The 18,476-nt window shown below is 35.0% G+C and overlaps 1 protein-coding gene across 2 annotated transcripts in view; it reads left to right on the top strand.

Moving 5' to 3' along the window:
* LOC117327966 (synaptotagmin-1-like) overlaps positions 1–18,476 on the top strand; it is a 79,251-nt gene that overhangs the window by 56,298 nt on the left and 4,477 nt on the right. Inside the window, exons 3-9 of one of the 2 annotated variants that reach the window (XM_033885232.1) lie at positions 9,399–9,636; positions 9,949–10,136; positions 10,524–10,649; positions 11,877–12,044; positions 12,263–12,439; positions 12,727–12,844; positions 15,971–16,104. In XM_033885232.1, the coding sequence (XP_033741123.1) occupies positions 9,417–9,636; positions 9,949–10,136; positions 10,524–10,649; positions 11,877–12,044; positions 12,263–12,439; positions 12,727–12,844; positions 15,971–16,104 (1,131 nt within the window). In that variant the 5' untranslated portion in view covers positions 9,399–9,416. Of the gene's footprint in view, positions 1–9,398; positions 9,637–9,948; positions 10,137–10,523; positions 10,650–11,876; positions 12,045–12,262; positions 12,440–12,726; positions 12,845–15,040; positions 15,175–15,970; positions 16,105–18,476 lie in introns of both variants that reach the window. The other variant, XM_033885233.1, reaches the window with a different exon arrangement.

Genomic DNA, 18,476 nt, shown 5'->3' with positions numbered 1-18,476 from the left:
GATTTGGACTTTTAGAAGACACACATGTCCTCAAATTCTTGGTACCTCATATAAACAAACAATATGGTGTCTATAATGGTGTCAAAAACATGAAGATGTCATGGTGCATAAATTCCACATTAGAAATTTTGAAAGAACATTATATTTGATTGCATATTAATGATTTTGCTTTCAGTTATATATCATTGATTATTTGAATTTCGAAGAACATTTCCTATATATGCTCCTTGTTTTATCAGAAAGGTTGCATATATTTGTATTGCTGCAACTTTCAAAAAGATTCTTGAGAATTAACAAATCATAAAAATTATAAGTGGAATAGTGGTTGAACAAAACCATTTGAGATGGAATGTTTCTTATTTGTTTACTGGTACAGAAAATCTGGAATACAGTGTACATAATTTTAATATTAATCAAATCTGTTAAATAACCTGAGTTTTAATGCAGTACATGAAAAATCAAAGAGATTAACTCTTGTTATTTGAGATCTTGAAAAACAATTTATATGTGCAGTTAAATTGGCCTTGGTGTTTGTTTCTGTATAGGGGCCGCGGTGGCCGAGTGGTTATAATTAAGGTGTCCCGACATTTTATCACTAGCCCTCCACCTCTGGGTTGCGAGTTCAAAACCTACGTGGGGCAGTTGCCAGGTACTGACCGTAGGCCGGTGGTTTTTCTCCGGGTACTCCGGCTTTCCTCCACCTCCAAAAACTGGCACGTCCTTAAATGACCCTGGCTGTTAATAGGACGTTAAACGAAAAAACAAAAAGTTTCTGTATAGTGACAAAAAAACTAGTTTTGAGGAATAATTACACTGTGGATGAACAATATTAAAGTGACGCTGTATAGTGAAAGTTTTCTGGTGTTTTTGGACTGAAAGGAAGGTCAGATGTTTATATTGATCCTATAAGCCTCGAGGCTGCCACATCGTTGTGATGATCAGTGCCTATGTTGTCAGGTAATCTCTGTATACTTAATTGGAAAACCTTGTCCATATAACCAAACCCATCTACTGAGGCCCACCTAATATTGACGGACAGTACGGACAGTTGTGGTGTCACCTAGCAATTTCTAAGTACATTGATAATTGATAATTACATGATCCGATTCTATACATCTGTCTGATTGATAGGTGTTGCTATGGTTACCTGAGGCACTGTCCCTGTGAGATAATAGAGCTACTACAAAGTTATCTTGTATTTTGAGCTTTACATCTTTGTGTGGTGTTATTGATACAGGAGTTGGTCTACAAACCTGGTTTTGTCATAAACAGTAGATTACTGCATGTAAAAAGTAATTTGTTCTGGAGTTAGGAATGTCTGCTTTATCAGATATATACATGTACTTCTTTGTATACAACGCTGTAAATGAAATGGGGTCGTAGTCACACTTTATCACTAGCCCTCCCCCTCTGGGCTACGAGTTTGAAACCCATGTGGGGCAGTTGCCTGGTACTGACCATATAAAGGCTGCTGGTTTTTCTCCGGGTACACCGGCTTAGATATTTAGAGGATATCTAACAGTGTCTTCAGTAATACCAAATATATTTCACGAGTGGGGCTAATATTTTGATATTTTTCACGAGTGCGCAGCACGAGTGAAAAATATCAAAATATTAGCCTCATGAGTGAAATATATTTGGTATTACTGAAGACACTGTTAGATATTCTGTTTATTACATTTTTTATCAACGAAAACCCTACCCCGTATGCTAACTAGGACTACAGCGATAATTTGTAAACAAAAAAAGTAGTTTCCCCTGTCCAGGTGCTGACATATATGTCGGGCTTTCTGATTGGTCAATTATTTTGGTATTTTCTAATCTTTAATTTGATTGGTCAAATCAGCAAAAGTGATATTTTTCACTAGTGAAAAATATGATATTCTTCACTAGTGAAAAATATCACTTTTATAGAATGACTAATTTTTGATATTTCACTGGTAAAAATGTAATAAATATCATACTTCAGTAACCCGTACCTATATCAATACTACTCCAGTACCCTGTATCTATCAATAATACTTCAGTACCCCGTACCTATATATCAATAATACTTCAGTACCCCGTATCTATATCAATAATACTTCAGTACCCCGTACCTATATCAATAATACTTCAGTACTCCATATCTATCAATATATATATGTCTAAATGTCAAAAATCCTCTGATTATTCAAGCATATGTTATACTTAATTTGAATGATAAAGTCTGCTACTGTCACATTTTATATAACCATAGTTTTAATTGTCCTCTAAGAATTCTTTTGGATAGCTATAGTGAAATGTGTGTGGAGTCTATAAGTCTTTTGAAGCTGTATAATTACCCAGCCATCCATTTAATAATGATCGCCACTGAGGAAGATCTATATGTCTGCTCTATTCCTCCTCATATGCTTTGTATAATGATTTTTTATCAAGAAAGTAGTTGACATAGGTTCTGGATACATTCTGTGACAAAAGTCACTCGGGAATCGTAGAAGTGTCAAGATGGAAAATAATTACAGCGCTTAACCGACGACAACAACTTCTTTGCGTCATGTTGGAAGGAGCCCATCGCTTGGCAACCATTGATCCACTCTAAGCGTATGAAGAGATGAAGTAAAATTGGACAGAATTAAATAGCTTTACAGAGAACACTGGTACGCCTGTTTACTATGTTGGTGCTGTTTGAAGTGATTTCCCTCTGGGTTTGGTCCCTAGCTGGACAAGCCATCCTTTATTGCTTGCCTAAACTGTAATTTCTGTTCTTCATCAGTTATTTGTGCTGATTTTAGCACCATTCTGATTGGTTAGAAAAGAAAAGGTATTTCCTCATTGGTTAATCTATAAAGTTGCTTTTTGAATGAAATAAAGTATTTGAAAAAGATTAGAATTACTTGTTTCTTCACATGAATAAATAAGATGTTGAGAGATCTTAAAATTGCATGATCATAGCATTATTTCTCTTTTAGATTGTTTTATTTTTATTTTGTTTTAACCAATATTTCTCACCAAAGATTAAATTGTTCCTGTATGGTTACATAAAAAGTCCTTGATTGCTTGGACTCTGTTCAAACTTTAGTTTTCCTTAGTGTTTTTCTTGATTGGTGTTAGGCATTAAGTTTATGTGATCATGATCCGACTATTGATCATGTTCGGACTATCGATCATGATCCGACTATTGATTATGTTCAGACTATCGATCATGATCCGACTATTGATCATGATCTGACTATTGATCATGTTCGGACTATCGATCATGGTCCGACTATTGATCATTTTCGGACTATCGATCATGATCCGACTATTGATCATGTGATTTGATGTATATATATAGTCTTCGTCAGTATTGTATCTGATTTATTGACTGATTTCAGATCTTATGTGAGTAGAACTTGTCCAAATATCATAACAAACTTAATTGGTCAGCATCCGCAGTATTTACCTATAGAACCAATGTCAAGTTAGATGTAAATCACCATTATAATGAGCTGATGTGGACATGCATGGTCTTCCGACTGTATATTGAATTTAGGCCTTGTCTGCCATATGTCAACAAACCTCAAGTCTAAAAGTATTGGGATACAAAGTGGGCATGAGTGGGAGGCAACAAGGCCAGTGAAGGGATCAATATACTTCATGTAGTGACTGCAGGAGTCTATACCAGTAAGTGATTCAGGGAATGTGTATTGGGATACATACAAGTTTTCCAGTTCCATGGTCACATACATCCACACTCGAGTAAGTCTTTATTGTGAGCTGGTTCCCCTGTTGTGAAAGGTCACTTCTCTAGTCAAGTATTCATGCTTGGCTAATTCTTTATCCTACATATTACCACGCCAGCAAAATGGAGGTTTATTGAATCTGGCCTTTCTGTAATACACTTTCTGTATGCCATGGATTAACTAACACGGGATTGGAAGGAGAGATGACTGGTAGGTCATTCCCTTTTATTTGGTAAACAGGTTTGTGAAATATCTATTTAACATGTATCTGTATATTGGTAACTATTCATACTGAAGATAAATGGACTGTTTATATGTGGTTAAGGTTTAATTCCTCTGGCCATTTCCTGTATTCACCCATATGTGATGCTCACAACATTTTCATCATTTGGACATTGTAAACAACCAGTTCTGGATTGATCAGGATTGGTGTTTAAAACTGGTAAACACTGGCCGTGTAACACAAGATTTAAACGTGATGGATATTATCTCGGATGGTTCAGTGTACACACATAATGTCGCTATATCCATGTCACCTATACAATGGACATATGGATTGTTTTGATTTGCTCTTCACTCTCAGTGTAACTCCACTTCAGGTTTGTTGACAAATAATCGAGCTTACTAACTAAATTACATTTGTTGATGTAAAAGAAAACCATTCTCCATTTCCAATATCCTTTCCATATGGGAAAATATTATTGAAGAATACATTTCTAACTTTCAAGATATTTCATGAAAGTTTAGCCTGAGGTTACTGTTGTGATATATATATATATAAGTTACTGAAACAGAAATTGTCACAAATTTTACAGAAAAAAATCTTCATTTGCCAAATCTGGTATGTCTTTCTGAAGGTCATATTATCTTTAAAGAAACATTATATATATGGGGTATGAATTTCTGTTTCTGTGCTGTCTTGTTGAGCACAAATATCATCAACCCAGTGTAGATCGAGTGTGCTCATCAACTCAGTGTAGAGTGCTCATCAACCCAGTGTAGAGTGCTCATCAACCCAGTGTAGAGTGCTCATCAACCCATTGTAGATCAAGTGTGCTCATCAACCCAGTTCAGATCTAGTGTGCTCACCAACCCAGTGTAAATCAGGTGTGCTCATCAACCTAGTGTAGAGTTTGTTCATCAACCTAGTGTAGATAGAGTGTGCTCATCAACCCAATGTAGAGTGTGCTCATCAACCCAGTTCAGATCTAGTGTGCTCACCAACCCAGTGTAAATCAGGTGTGCTCATCAACCTAGTGTAGAGTTTGTTCATCAACCTAGTGTAGATAGAGTGTGCTCATCAACCCAATGTAGAGTGTGCTCATCAACCCAATGTCAAGGAGTGTGCTCATCAACCCAATGTAGAGTGTGCTCATCAACCCAGTGTAAATACAGTGTGCTCATCAACCCAATGTAGAGTGTGCTCATCAACCCAATGTAGAGTGTGCTCATCAACCCAATGTAGAGTGTGCTCATCAACCCAATGTAGAGTGTGCTCATCAACCCAATGTAGAGTGTGCTCATCAACCCAGTGTAGAGTACTCATCAACCCAGTATAGTGTGCTCATCAACCCTTCCTTTGATTTCTTGTTCACAAGTTTCATTAGTTGTGAGTTATTTTTGAGTCTACTGATTTTGTTTTTACCATATATATGTACAGAATTGAAACAGAAATTATCACAGATTTTGTAGGGAAAATCCCTTTGCTCAGCAAACTCTGATATCTATCTTTCTGGCAGTCTCTGTTGTGGATGTTAAGCTGGAAATGTTTTTTCATTGTAGATGACATTGAGATAAGCTTAATTGTTTGAGTTTCTTTTTTATGTCACAATAAAACAATTAGTTTATTTCATTTATGTCTTTCTACATAAAAACTATAATAACTACATTTACATACTTACATAGAGTCCATTAATATTTCACATGAACTAGATTTAAACTGTCATCAAATGTTGATTAATTATTTTTCAATGAACAAAATTGTGGCTCAGTTGGAAGGGGTGTATTTGTTTCCATGTGGGAGACCAACATTTTTTTGTAGCTGTAGGTCCAATTCCTGTCAGTTAAAAAGCTTGCCGTAAATGTATTTTCACTGTGTTTCACACATAGAAGCCACTGTGATCTGTATTTCTACTTTTCTCTCTTTACTAAGGCTTTGAGTTTAACTACATTTCTTTAGTTAGACTTTGCAGTCTGCACCTCCATTTCCATATAAGTTGGAGGAAAAATATGTACAGTGTATTTCAGAAGAAATAAAAAGTATAGCTACCAGCCTGCCACAAGATAATGTATTAATTCACATATCAATTTTGTTTTCTTTTGTCTGTTTAAGGTTTTACAGTAATTTATGAGTTGAGCTATATGGACTAAGTGTTGTACAATCATGTAGCTTCACTTGTTTATGAATCTTCATCGGTATGGCATATTGCTATACTTCATCTTTGTGACCTTGACTTTACCTTTATAGCTATGACCTTGACTTTACCTTTAGAGCTATGACCTTGACTTTACCTTTAGACCTTGACTTTTGTTCTTTAATATGTGTGAGCGGATCATCATGGTATACAGATCCATTTCTGGTTTTGCATATGTTGTTCCTATGGAATATCAGAAGCCAATGTCACATCTTGAAATGACTATGAGTGATACAATTCTTTCAATAGATTTTGTTGCCTTTGACATATATCCATGCTGCCATTGATTGGCTGTCCTATCAGCCTTACCTGGTTATATATATGTCAGAGGATGGGCGTGCCAGCTGTGACCATGCAAGTAAACTTTTATGTTTTTATGACGTACGAGATATTTTGGAATCAGACTAACACTAAACCATAACTGTTGTGATAGATACATGATACCGCCCATATGTGTATACTGTTGGTATTATTTCATACTACTTATAGAACAATTAGATATCATTATGTTAATCAACATCCACATTTCTGAGGCATAAAAATAAACTAGGTTACCATTGATGTGCTGTAGTCATATTTGTAGAAAGTTTGATATCAACTATTGATTGTGGAGGATAAGATTGAGATGTATAGGTAGGTTTTAACTGTTTTAGTAATGACTATAAAACAAGATAGATATAAAATCTACAGAAAATGAGACACATGGTGTTGACATTAAAACATAGAAGTGTTCATACTCAGTAGGTTATCATATAACAGGTGACATTTTTTATTAATATAAGTATGATGGTCACAAGAAAATTCTATTAAGACTTGCTGTAGTGTCATAAATTGTAATGCAATTTTACTACTGCCATATGTAACCAATTTCATAGGTTCATACTCACTGGGGTATTCTAACCATACAATGTATTTGCAAAAATTTAGATGTTGCTCCACAATATGCTAAAAGTAAAGCACAGCAGGTGCCCTGTGAATTATCTCACTTAGGATTATCTCAGAATCCAAAAGTTTTAATTAACCTGAAATTTTACCTAATAAAACACTGTTATATGGGGATGTACAACACAAGGGGTTTAACAAGCTTCTGAGGCTAAGGTCATTGTTTCTAAAAATTCAACAACATACATTTATGTATATACATAAACGTATGTTGTATTTTCAACTAGTGTCACTGACCATAGCTAATATGCCCTTAGGTTGAGTCTGTATATTGGACAACGTTTTAAGAGGTACTTGGGCCAAGCGGGAGAAAACTGGAGAATTTAATAAAATTCTGGACCCGCGCATGTCATTAATTTCAAACTGGAGAATTTGATTTTTGTATTGAATATTCTGGAGTCTCCAGTCCAATGCAGGAAACTTGACAGGTATAATATACCAGACATACAGTCCTTAAAGAACCCTTCTTGAGTTGTCATGGTTCTAATTTTTTGTGTAATTAGAAAATTGGTTTCCTCAAAGGCAGTGAATATTCCCTTACTACTGATACTCAATATGCTTATAATGTTTGTCGCTTGGATTGGAACACCAATATATTATGTGAATGGTCAGTTAAGTGACAAACAGTACTAGCTCCTCTAAAAATGGCCATGAAACTTGAATTCCTCTGATATGATTTAATTATGTTCTAAGTGTTTATATTGATCCAACTTCTAGCTGTTTGGCTGGCCAGCAACACAGCATATATACAGCTACCGGTTTCTACCAGGCTGCATTATTATTTCATATTGTATTTCCTTTGGGTGTTATCATTTACTGTTATATCTAAAAATTTATGGAGTTTTTTTTTTTTTTAATTTTGATTTTATAATTAAAACTACACTTGTATGTATAGTAACAACAACACAGATATCAGTTGAAGTATTAGTTACAGGGGATGGATGGATACTTAGCCGCAATATACCGCTCGGCCAGAGAGATCTTCTCTTTAGCTCAATCGGTTGAGCGTAAGACCAGTAAGCCAGCTAGAGGTCCTGGGTTCGATCCCTAGCGGAGGCAGTGATTTAAATCTAATGATCATGTGCTCTGTTATAGTAAATACAAGTATATTCTTAAAAAAATATTATTGGGGGTACAACATACTAACCAATATAAACTGTAATTGCTAGTCAGCTGATTTAATACTTGATCTATCAAATGATGGTCATAGCCTGTGGTTGACCCGTGGTAATTATGTCACACCTGTTGTGTGCTATACAGTACCCGGGCATTAAAGTTCATGATAACAATGGTTTGTGATTACCATCAATCAAGCTAACTCTCTGAGGGATAACTAAATGGACGTTGGCATCAGAAATATTGAGTGTCTGTATCACATATTGTTCAGATGTTTGACACTTATAGTCACATTTTCATAAAGCTGTGAATATAGAACAATAATGAAATCTCCTTAGGTTTTGAATTGATAAAACTGTAGAAGATGTCGTTTGGTGAACACTTCTGTTAAACCAGCACCTGGCAGTAAGAGTGTTGGTAAAGGTTATTATGGTAGGTTTGTGGACATCTAAGTTAGTAGCCTGAGTTTCCTCGGGCCCTGACACCAACCATGTCTGGTGTCAGGGCCAGAGGAAACTCGGCTACTAAGTTAGAAACAGAATAGTTTATAGACATGGAATTATTAATTCTATTTACTTATATTTCAACTTGTGAAATCAATATAATTGTTTTCCACCATGACATGTACATTATATTTTATATGACTGTTAACAAGTAAATACAGCATATCATACAACTTACTAATAATAGGTAGATATTCAGTGAACCCAGCATATCATACAACTTACTAATAATAGGTAGATATTCAGTGAATACAGCATATCATCGCTGCGTTCTAGACAACTACATGTATGAGATATTTTGTACGCTGGCCATCCTGAATAACTGTTCGCTGGTTTATATAGATTAATATTTTCTGATACTGGAGTGTAAGTCTTTGATGTATAGTTCCTGAAGTTACATTTTCTACATTACACTGATATCAATCAAATACCTAGGTAGTGAAATTGTTTGATGTATAGTTCCTGAAGTTACATTTTCTACATTACACTGATATCAATCAAATACCTAGGTAGTGAAATTGTTTGATGTATAGTTCCTGAAGTTACATTTTCTACATTACACTGATATCAATCAAATACCTAGGTAGTGAAATTGTTTGCAATGTTTTTAATAAAGATTGTTTTTCATTTCCTGTACAATTCCTATCCATGGTGTTGTTTTAGGCAGTCTACTGGTGATTATGATATACTCATGTTATCCAAATGTTTTGTACTTACAGAGTAGGGTGGTGTGAGCAATGCCTGTCCTAGACAAGGACTCCCTCCTTCGGCTGCGGCGGGACCTTTCTGCCACAGTATCGAAGGATGTGGTGTCCACCATGGCCAGCGCTCTCAATGATGTCACGGGAGGAGGCAACGATGTTACATCACCCAGCGGAAACGGCACAGACTTCGCCACCACACCAGCTACAGGCTTCAACAAGTTCAAAGATATGGTCTGGGATAAGATAGAATCCTGTAAGTGGTTGTTGAGGTCAAAATAACTGGCATATGACATGGACCTCTTTGTCAATACTTTAAATCTTGTAATAGTTTAATGGTTTTTTCAGATTTGTTTTTCTTTGAGAATTACCAAATGTTTTCCATAAAAATAATTATACATCATTTCTAAACAGAGGTTTTAAAACATTGAAAAATACTGTCAGTTTTTGGTTAAGTATACAGGTCAACAGATACCAATGAATAAACCCTGACTAAGATGAAGCAATATTGTGAACAGAATGTACCAAATGTAGCTTTAAAAGCTGATGTGTGTTGCTTGTGTTACAGTGGGCCTGCCAATCTGGGCATTGGTCCTGATCGCCATCGGAGCTGGACTATTCTTACTCTGCTGTCTCTACTGTATATGTAAAAGATGTATATGTCGGAAGAGGAAAAAGAAAGACCAGAAGAAAGGCCTCAAAGGAGCTGTCGACCTCAAGAGTGTGGCATTGCTGGGAAATGCTATTAAAGAAAAAGTAGGTACAAATATGAACCATCACAAAGAAGCATTATGTTTTTACTTGTAGGACGTGAAGCTTTATTCATATATTAAGGTAATTTATTACAAATGTGTAGAGTATTGTTAGTTATGTTTTGAGTGAGCTTTTAAATGTAATTTGTATGCATGTATAACTTAACATAAGTAATATAATCAGTATATAAGATATGACTTACCTGGTAATATAATGTAATCAGGACTCAACCTATTTTTATATTAATAAAACTAATTTAAATTTGACTCAAATTCCTCAAAATGTATCAAGTATATACACATTACAAGACAATGTCTCTAGTATCTAGTATCACAGTTGATGTTTTGTTTAAAAAAAAAAAGTAAAAAAAATTTTTATTTGTATTGACAGGTTCAACCTGACCTAGAGGAATTACAAGTGAATATGGAAGATAACGAAGATGCAGAGAGCACGAAGTCTGAAGTCAAATTGGGAAAACTTCAGTTCTCACTGGAGTACGACTTCCAGAAAGGGGAGGTAATTACATGTTTTCTTAATTAAGGTTCATTTTGAATTTGGTAGGAATGAATATGCATAGCAAGCATCAATCATAACGAAAAGTTCTTTTCATCCAGAAAAAAATGTTAATTGCATCAAAATGAAAATATCTGGGAAATAGTCCTATTAGTTTTACATGAGTTTGGTTATATAGACCTGTATATAGGTAGCAGTGTACAGTAAAAATGCCAAATTCTGAAAAATATGGCACATGTTTTAGATATGTAAACATTGCCAGTTAACCTTACATATAACCTCTAATAAAGTATATATATTTGAAATCTGTACAACATTTGCAATTTTAATAGAGCTCTGAAGGATAAGTAAACTGATAATTTCTGTGATTTTTAGAGCTGTGAATACCATGGTAACAGCTTAAAAAATTCTCAAAAATTGCAAAATATTATGATATTTGACCCAAAATAGCACAATTCTCTACACAATTTTTTTTCTGAAACCTATTTAAAATTAGATATCTCTATCCCAAAGACAGAATTAATCTTGTTTGGACACATGTTGTAAATTAAGTTTTTCCGCTATCTTACCTTTTCTGTGGGCTTCCATTTTGCGCTGTAGTCAAAACTAAATTTCCTGTGTAAACACATGTTCGGAAAATCCGGATATTTAAAATCCGGAACCAATTTATTGATTTTTGTTTTAATAAATGTGAAGCCTGTATGTACTACTTCATACTGAATATACCAATTATAGTTTACATTTATTTTTTCATTTTTTATACATATCACAATACAGGAGTTATTTGCTTAACAAAAAAATCGCCCATGGCCAGGCTGTCTTACTGTGGTGTGCTACCGTTCTTTTCATCCAGAAAAAAATGTTAATTGCATCAAAATGAAAATATCTGGGAAATAGTCCTATTAGTTTTAACATGAGTTTGGTTATATAGACCTGTATATACCAGGTATCCATATATTCATGTAAGTAGATATCCCTAATGCCTATGATTAAGCTTTAAAAAAGGTGGAAGAGGATAATTATTGGCATGGTTGATATCACAAATCATTACACATCACATGTTTATAACCAAGGTGGATGTAGAAAAAATATATCAAAACATGAAAATTTTCTTACAACAAGTAAAAACAACGCACATCAATTCCTTATTATTCGTTATCCTCAAGTTTGATACCAGCTTTTTAATTCCCACCAATGTTTTACATAATGATAATGATGTTTGTGATCCAGCTGGCTGTTGGTGTGATACAAGCTGCCGACCTACCAGGGATGGACATGTCAGGAACGTCGGATCCATACGTCAAAGTTTTCTTCCTCCCAGACAAGAAAAAGAAGCATGAGACCAAAGTTCATCGAAAAACTCTCAACCCTGTCTTCAATGAGACATTTGTATTCAAGGTGAGCTGTCATATATATATATATAGTACAGGTTGATATGATATACCCAGGTACATTATTAAACATGACACAGAATTATGAGTTATCTCAGAATTTCACGTCATAAATCTACACTAAATATAGCTTTATTTCTTAAAACAGAAAATGAAGGATAATGCTTATTCATTTCCTAGAAAACGTGAATTCCCCTTTTAACTGATGTTGATTTTGTCTTCCAGAATGTCCCGTTTGCTGAAATCGGCCAAAAGATTTTGGTCTTCTCCATCTACGACTTTGACAGGTTTTCCAAGCATGACCAGATTGGCCAAGTGAAGGTACCAATGAATTCAGTGGACTTGTGTCAGACCATCGAGGAATGGCGCGACCTTACTAGCCCCGACACTGATGCCGAGAAGGTAACAATCATCTCATATCATTCTTGTGTTAGACCATACCATCTAATCTTGTCAAACTGTACTCATTCTTGTGTTAGACCATACCATCCACTCTTGTCAAACTGTAAATATTTGGTATCAATTACAAAACTGAGTAGAAATATCTCGGTAAAGTTGTTTGACTCCTGTATGCAGCCTGATTTTCATGTACTGTTATTTGTATTTATGTGGTTTGTGAAGTTTTTAGATCTGACTCTGAATGGGAAATTAAACACTATGAAATCAAACAAATTAAATCATTTTGACAGGAAAACAAATTAGGAGACATTTGTTTCTCTCTGCGATACGTACCCACTGCTGGCAAGTTGACAGTCGTCATACTGGAGGCCAAAAATCTCAAAAAGATGGACGTCGGTGGACTGTCAGGTACATTAACATTTTTAGTGATTGACTGTTACCTGTTGATGCCAGACTTAAATAGAATACCGTTAATTTTGGTACTAAAAACATCTTCAAATGATTTTTAAATAAACATATTTTTTTTTAATTGATTTGGCATATTAGAAACTTTGTTCAACATGTAACAAGCAATCACATATTGTAAACTGAGTCAGCTAGAGTTACACTCTGGTGACATTTTAATCTTCAAATATTATATATGTTTGTAGTATGAATATTAATGTGGATAATGTTCATGGCAATATTTGTGATATTTGAGTAAAAATTAAGATGTGTTAAAGTAAACCCGTCAAGCATTTTCAGCTGTCGGGTCGGAAAGAAGGCAAAACCTAACACAATAGCCACTGATTTTAACTGCATATGTAATTATGACTGGAAAATAAGTAATTTTATATCAATAACTGTGGATGGGATCTATATATAAATAAGATTCATTAGGATAAAGTTGCTTTTGTTGATGTTATTTTCCTATCTTAACTATTGACTCATTATTGAATTTATACCACGATTTCTAACTGAATGATGATCACCTGTCAATGTGGACATCAATATTTCCAAGTGTTTTAGGAATACATGGAGATATTGGTGTTGAGGTTATCATAACATTAACAATCCTGTAAGATACAGGAAGTATTGAGGTTCCAAACTCACCATTTAGAATAGTGTAACCTCAAACTTGTCGTTTTTGAATGACATGAATTTTCTGAATGAATTAGAATTTCTCACTAGGTGCATGTATGACTATATACAAATAGATCTTTATGTTAGCATTCAGGCCACTTTCTGTTACATCATGCATTAATTTTCTGCATGACAATCAGGTAGAATTGATTGTTTGGCTCATATATTGGTAGTCCAACCTGCAAGTCTCCTGAAATACACGGACGACGTTCTGTCAGTATTTATCAATTATAGGTTGGGTCATGAAGCACAAAATATTAGGTAAAGCTGTTTGAATCACTTATAACCTGCTACCTATAATATTCTCTGTATAGATGGTGCGATAAATATAAATCCTAAAGAGAAAACTAATATAACTTTCTTAAAGTAAACAACTGGAGCATTGGATGGTGAATCTGTGTCAGTCGTATAATAGTGTACATTGACTTACACCTGCATGGTTTTGTTAACCAGCCTGACTTTGTTAAAGTCTAAAGATAATGGGGAAAATATATAAAACATTTCAATGCAGAATTTCTGATATAACAAAAATGAAAAAGACTTTATCTTCATTGGCAAAAACAATATATCAAATTTTTTACTTATTTGTGATCAAAATAGCAATATATAGAAACAATTGATGAAAGTATTTGTAGAATTCTAGTGCCATTTACAAACTGGCCCATGCTATAATTTAGAAACTATGTCTGTGCCAACAGGTTGTACTGCCATATATAAGAGTGCCAATAGTTAACTAATATAGTGCAACAATACGCATTGCTGCCGATTTTGTTTTCTAGGAGGAATGTGTGAAGAAATGATCATTTTCACTTATTTGACATACAAGATTTGTTGTTGAATTTGGTGTATATGGTTTATGTACTTATCAAACTATAGTGTGAATGTCACCATACTCACATTTATTAACCCATATTGAAAGCTGGCTGCAGAAAACAGCATCTATAGAAATATATATAAAAATACAAAAGAACTGGCTACAAGATTTAAGGTTATATACTGCCCACTTGCCAACATTGGGGGAGCTCATGCAAATACACCTAGAAATCACAAATACCTTCAAACTACATACTTTAGCTGCATTTTCTTGTGAACAATATGGCATTTCCAGTTTATGGGTTTGCATTTTCTTGTGGACAATATCGAATTTCCAGTTTATGGATAATAAGAGTATTTCTGATAAATTAGGGTAAACATTCGGAAGTTTCCATCCTATAAAGGGAGGGTTGGCAGGTAAAGGGACATGCAGACAGGATTCTATAAGCTGGTACTTGTATAGGGAAATACCTTCATAACGATCTACATACTGGTCCACTTCAGGGGAGACAACTCCTGTATCCTCTGTTTATAAGAATGGCAGTTTAAGGCCTGTCATGATGTTACAGATGTCACATTTCATGGGAGCTGAGAGTATCTGCTGGAGCAGATAGATTTTGTTTTGTTCTAACAAAGATACTATGTACTCAACCTTTGTTTTGTTACCAGATCCGTATGTGAAAATAGCTCTGTATCAGGGCAACAAACGCCTGAAGAAAAAGAAAACCACTATTAAGAAACGTACACTGAACCCGTACTTCAATGAGTCATTCACATTTGAAGTCCCCTTTGAGCAAATACAGGTATTTGGTCACTCACCTGTTTATTATTATTATTGCATTGCCATGGTTACAAGGCGTTTTTATACTATTGGTGAAGTGATGCCATGTCCAGTCATGTTTGACCTTGCCAGATCTGTAATTTTTTAGGGATAATCAAAAAAATTCATCGTCCATTTTTTTTCAAAGAAACGCTCATTTTTTGCATGTATAGCAGATGTGCACGAGAGCTCTCTCCTACTTATATCCATGATGAACTGGCCGCTAGCTTTGTCTGTACCCACATGTATCTATTATAGTAACCTGGCAGCTCTAGCTTTATCTGTATCACATACTGCTTTTTAGCTATTTTATAATCTAGCTTTTAATCCAAGCATTGATGTGCTAATTGTTGTTTTTTTTCTACTTTTTTTTTTTTTTTTTTTCAAAAAAACTTTTTTCCCTAAATGATAAATTTTTTCTCACTTCATCTTCATCAACCATCATTTCAATTTTTTGGCAATGTTCTTTTCTCTTCTCAATATATTTTGTAGACAGAGAATGTGACTTTCAAGCTTATTACATATATAATCCTCATTTATCTTCTAAGATTGCTTTAGTTAATTTAGAATATACACAAAGATTCTGTGTTTTCTTTGACCTTTGACCTCTACATTGGTCAGCACCTGTGCCCCAAATAAGGTCAAAACTGGACATGGCATTGAGGTACTCATGCATGATTTGTTTCTATCTTTTTTTACAGTTTTCTTACATTTCTTATGTGGGTTGTTGATGTTTCTGAAAATTTTCCTTTTTTTTCCATTTTCATTTCGTCTGACAGATCCTTATGTTAAGATATCTTTGATGTTAAATGGCAAGCGAGTTAAGAAGAAGAAGACGACAATTAAGAAGTGTACTTTGAATCCATACTATAACGAGTCATTCACATTTGAAGTTCCTTTTGAACAAATCCAGGTATTGTTGGTCTGTAGTAGCTGTGTGAAACAATTTTGTGACGTACCGCTGCACATTAGTGTAGAAACTTGTGCTGTAACAACTAGTGTTTCATGGACTAACATAGTGCTTGTTCCCAATGCTTTACATGTGTCTATCCCTTTTATCATTTCTTGATCAAAACAAAAACAACAACATATTTTTTTAAATCAATTCGTGTAGCAAAACTGAAAAATAGAATGTTGATGTTTGAAGACTTTTAAGATAAGCTTTAAAAAAAAAAAAAAAGCAAAAAAAAACAAGAAAAAAAATTGTTCAAGAAATCTGGGCTATGCATGTTATGTAAAACATTCACAATACCCAACTGTGTTATGTTGGCAACAGTAGTACTTAAGATTTTCTAAATCAACATGCTGTCTATAGCAAATTACATACTAATACTTAGTCCAGGAGAATGGTTTATTTCCTTTGTTCTATCTTACAAGTATCCAATTGATTATGAAATACATATAAAATGTACTTCATCTTCGTCAGATCATTGAGTTGATTAATGGATAAAGTCATAGTAAAGCCACAGAAAATTCCATTCTACAACAAAGCTTGATTTGATAAAAAAAATATTGTATTAGATTTTTTTTACTAACAATAGTATACAGATGTTTTTGATAATAATAATTTACAATGTGATTATCAATAACAATTTATTACAAAGAGATATTTTTGTAAATTGAGTTATAATAGCTATACAGGTGTTTTTTTATAAAAAAAAATAATGAAAATGAACAAATACAAAATAATAGTTAAATTATTACACACGGTTCTGGTGAGGGATATCCTGGTACAGGTTAGGTGTGGTTTGCTATTGTGTTGAATGTCTGTACATGTGATAGGTATGCTAGCATGGCCTTACTGTATATCACTATGTTGTAAACAGAACACCATTTAAGTCTTGCTAAGGTAGACGATAAATATACATAATTACTGCAACATATTGATAGTCTTGGGAGAAAAAAGTTTGATGTAGACAGTTTGGTTTGATTTTATTTTAAATTCAAGTTCAATATTAATTTTTTGAGTAATTTGATTCCGAGGAGTTTATGAGAATGTAGAGCTGGTAGTTGTACATGTATTGATGGCTCACATGTAGATCACTTTAGATTGTAGAGGTCATGTGAGATTCCTGTCATGGTGTTCATCCTCACATTACACACCCACTGTTCCTGACAACTGACACTTTGTACCTGACAGGAGACATAATCTGACTCTCTGTAACCATTTCCTCTGACAGGGGACATAATCTGACTCTCTGTAACCATTACCTCTGACAGGGGACATAATCTGACTCTCTGTAACCATTTCCTCTGACAGGGGACATAATCTGACTCTCTGTAACCATTTCCTCTGACAGGAGACATAATCTGACTCTCTGTAACCATTTCCTCTGACAGGGGACATAATCTGACTCTCTGTAACCATTTCCTCTGACAGGAGACATAATCTGACTCTCTGTAACCATTTCCTCTGACAGGGGACATAATCTGACTCTCTGTAACCATTTCCTCCGACAGGGGACATACTCTGACTACCTGTAACCATTTCCTCTGGCAGGGGACATAATCTGACTCTCTGTAACCATTTTCTATGGCAGGGGACATAATCTGACTCTCTGTAACCATTTCCTCTGGCAGGGGACATAATCTGACTCTCTGTAACCATTTCCTCTGACAGGGGACATAATCTGACTCTCTGTAACCATTTCCTATGGCAGGGGACATAGTCTGACTCTCTGTAACAACCATTTCCTCTGGCAGGGGACATAGTCTGACTCTCTGTAACCATTTCCTATGGCAGGGGACATAATCTGACTCTCTGTAACCATTTCCTCTGGCAGGGGACATAATCTGACTCTGTAACCATTTCCTCTGGCAGGGGACATAATCTGACTCTCTGTAACCATTTCCTCTGACAGGGGACATAATCTGACTCTCTGTAACCATTTCCTCAGGCAGGGGACATAATCTAACTACCTGTAACCATTTCCTCTGACAGGGGACATAATCTGACTCTGTAACCATTTCCTCTGACAGGGGACATAATCTGACTCTCTGTAACCATTTCCTCTGACAGGGGACATAATCTGACTACCTGACACCATTTCCTCAGGCAGGGGACATAATCTAACTACCTGTAACCATTTCCTCTGACAGGGGACATAATCTGACTCTCTGTAACCATTTCCTCTGGCAGGGGACATAATCTGACTCTCTGTAACCATTTCCTATGGCAGGGGACGTAATCTAACTACCTGACACCATTTCTTCAGGCAGGGGACATAATCTGACTCTCTGTAACCATTACCTCTGGCAGGGGACATAATCTGACTCTCTGTAACC

Source organism: Pecten maximus, chromosome 5, assembly GCF_902652985.1.
Source record: "Pecten maximus chromosome 5, xPecMax1.1, whole genome shotgun sequence".
NCBI lineage: Eukaryota > Metazoa > Mollusca > Bivalvia > Pectinida > Pectinidae > Pecten > Pecten maximus.
This window is presented reverse-complemented; position numbering and strand designations above follow the sequence as displayed.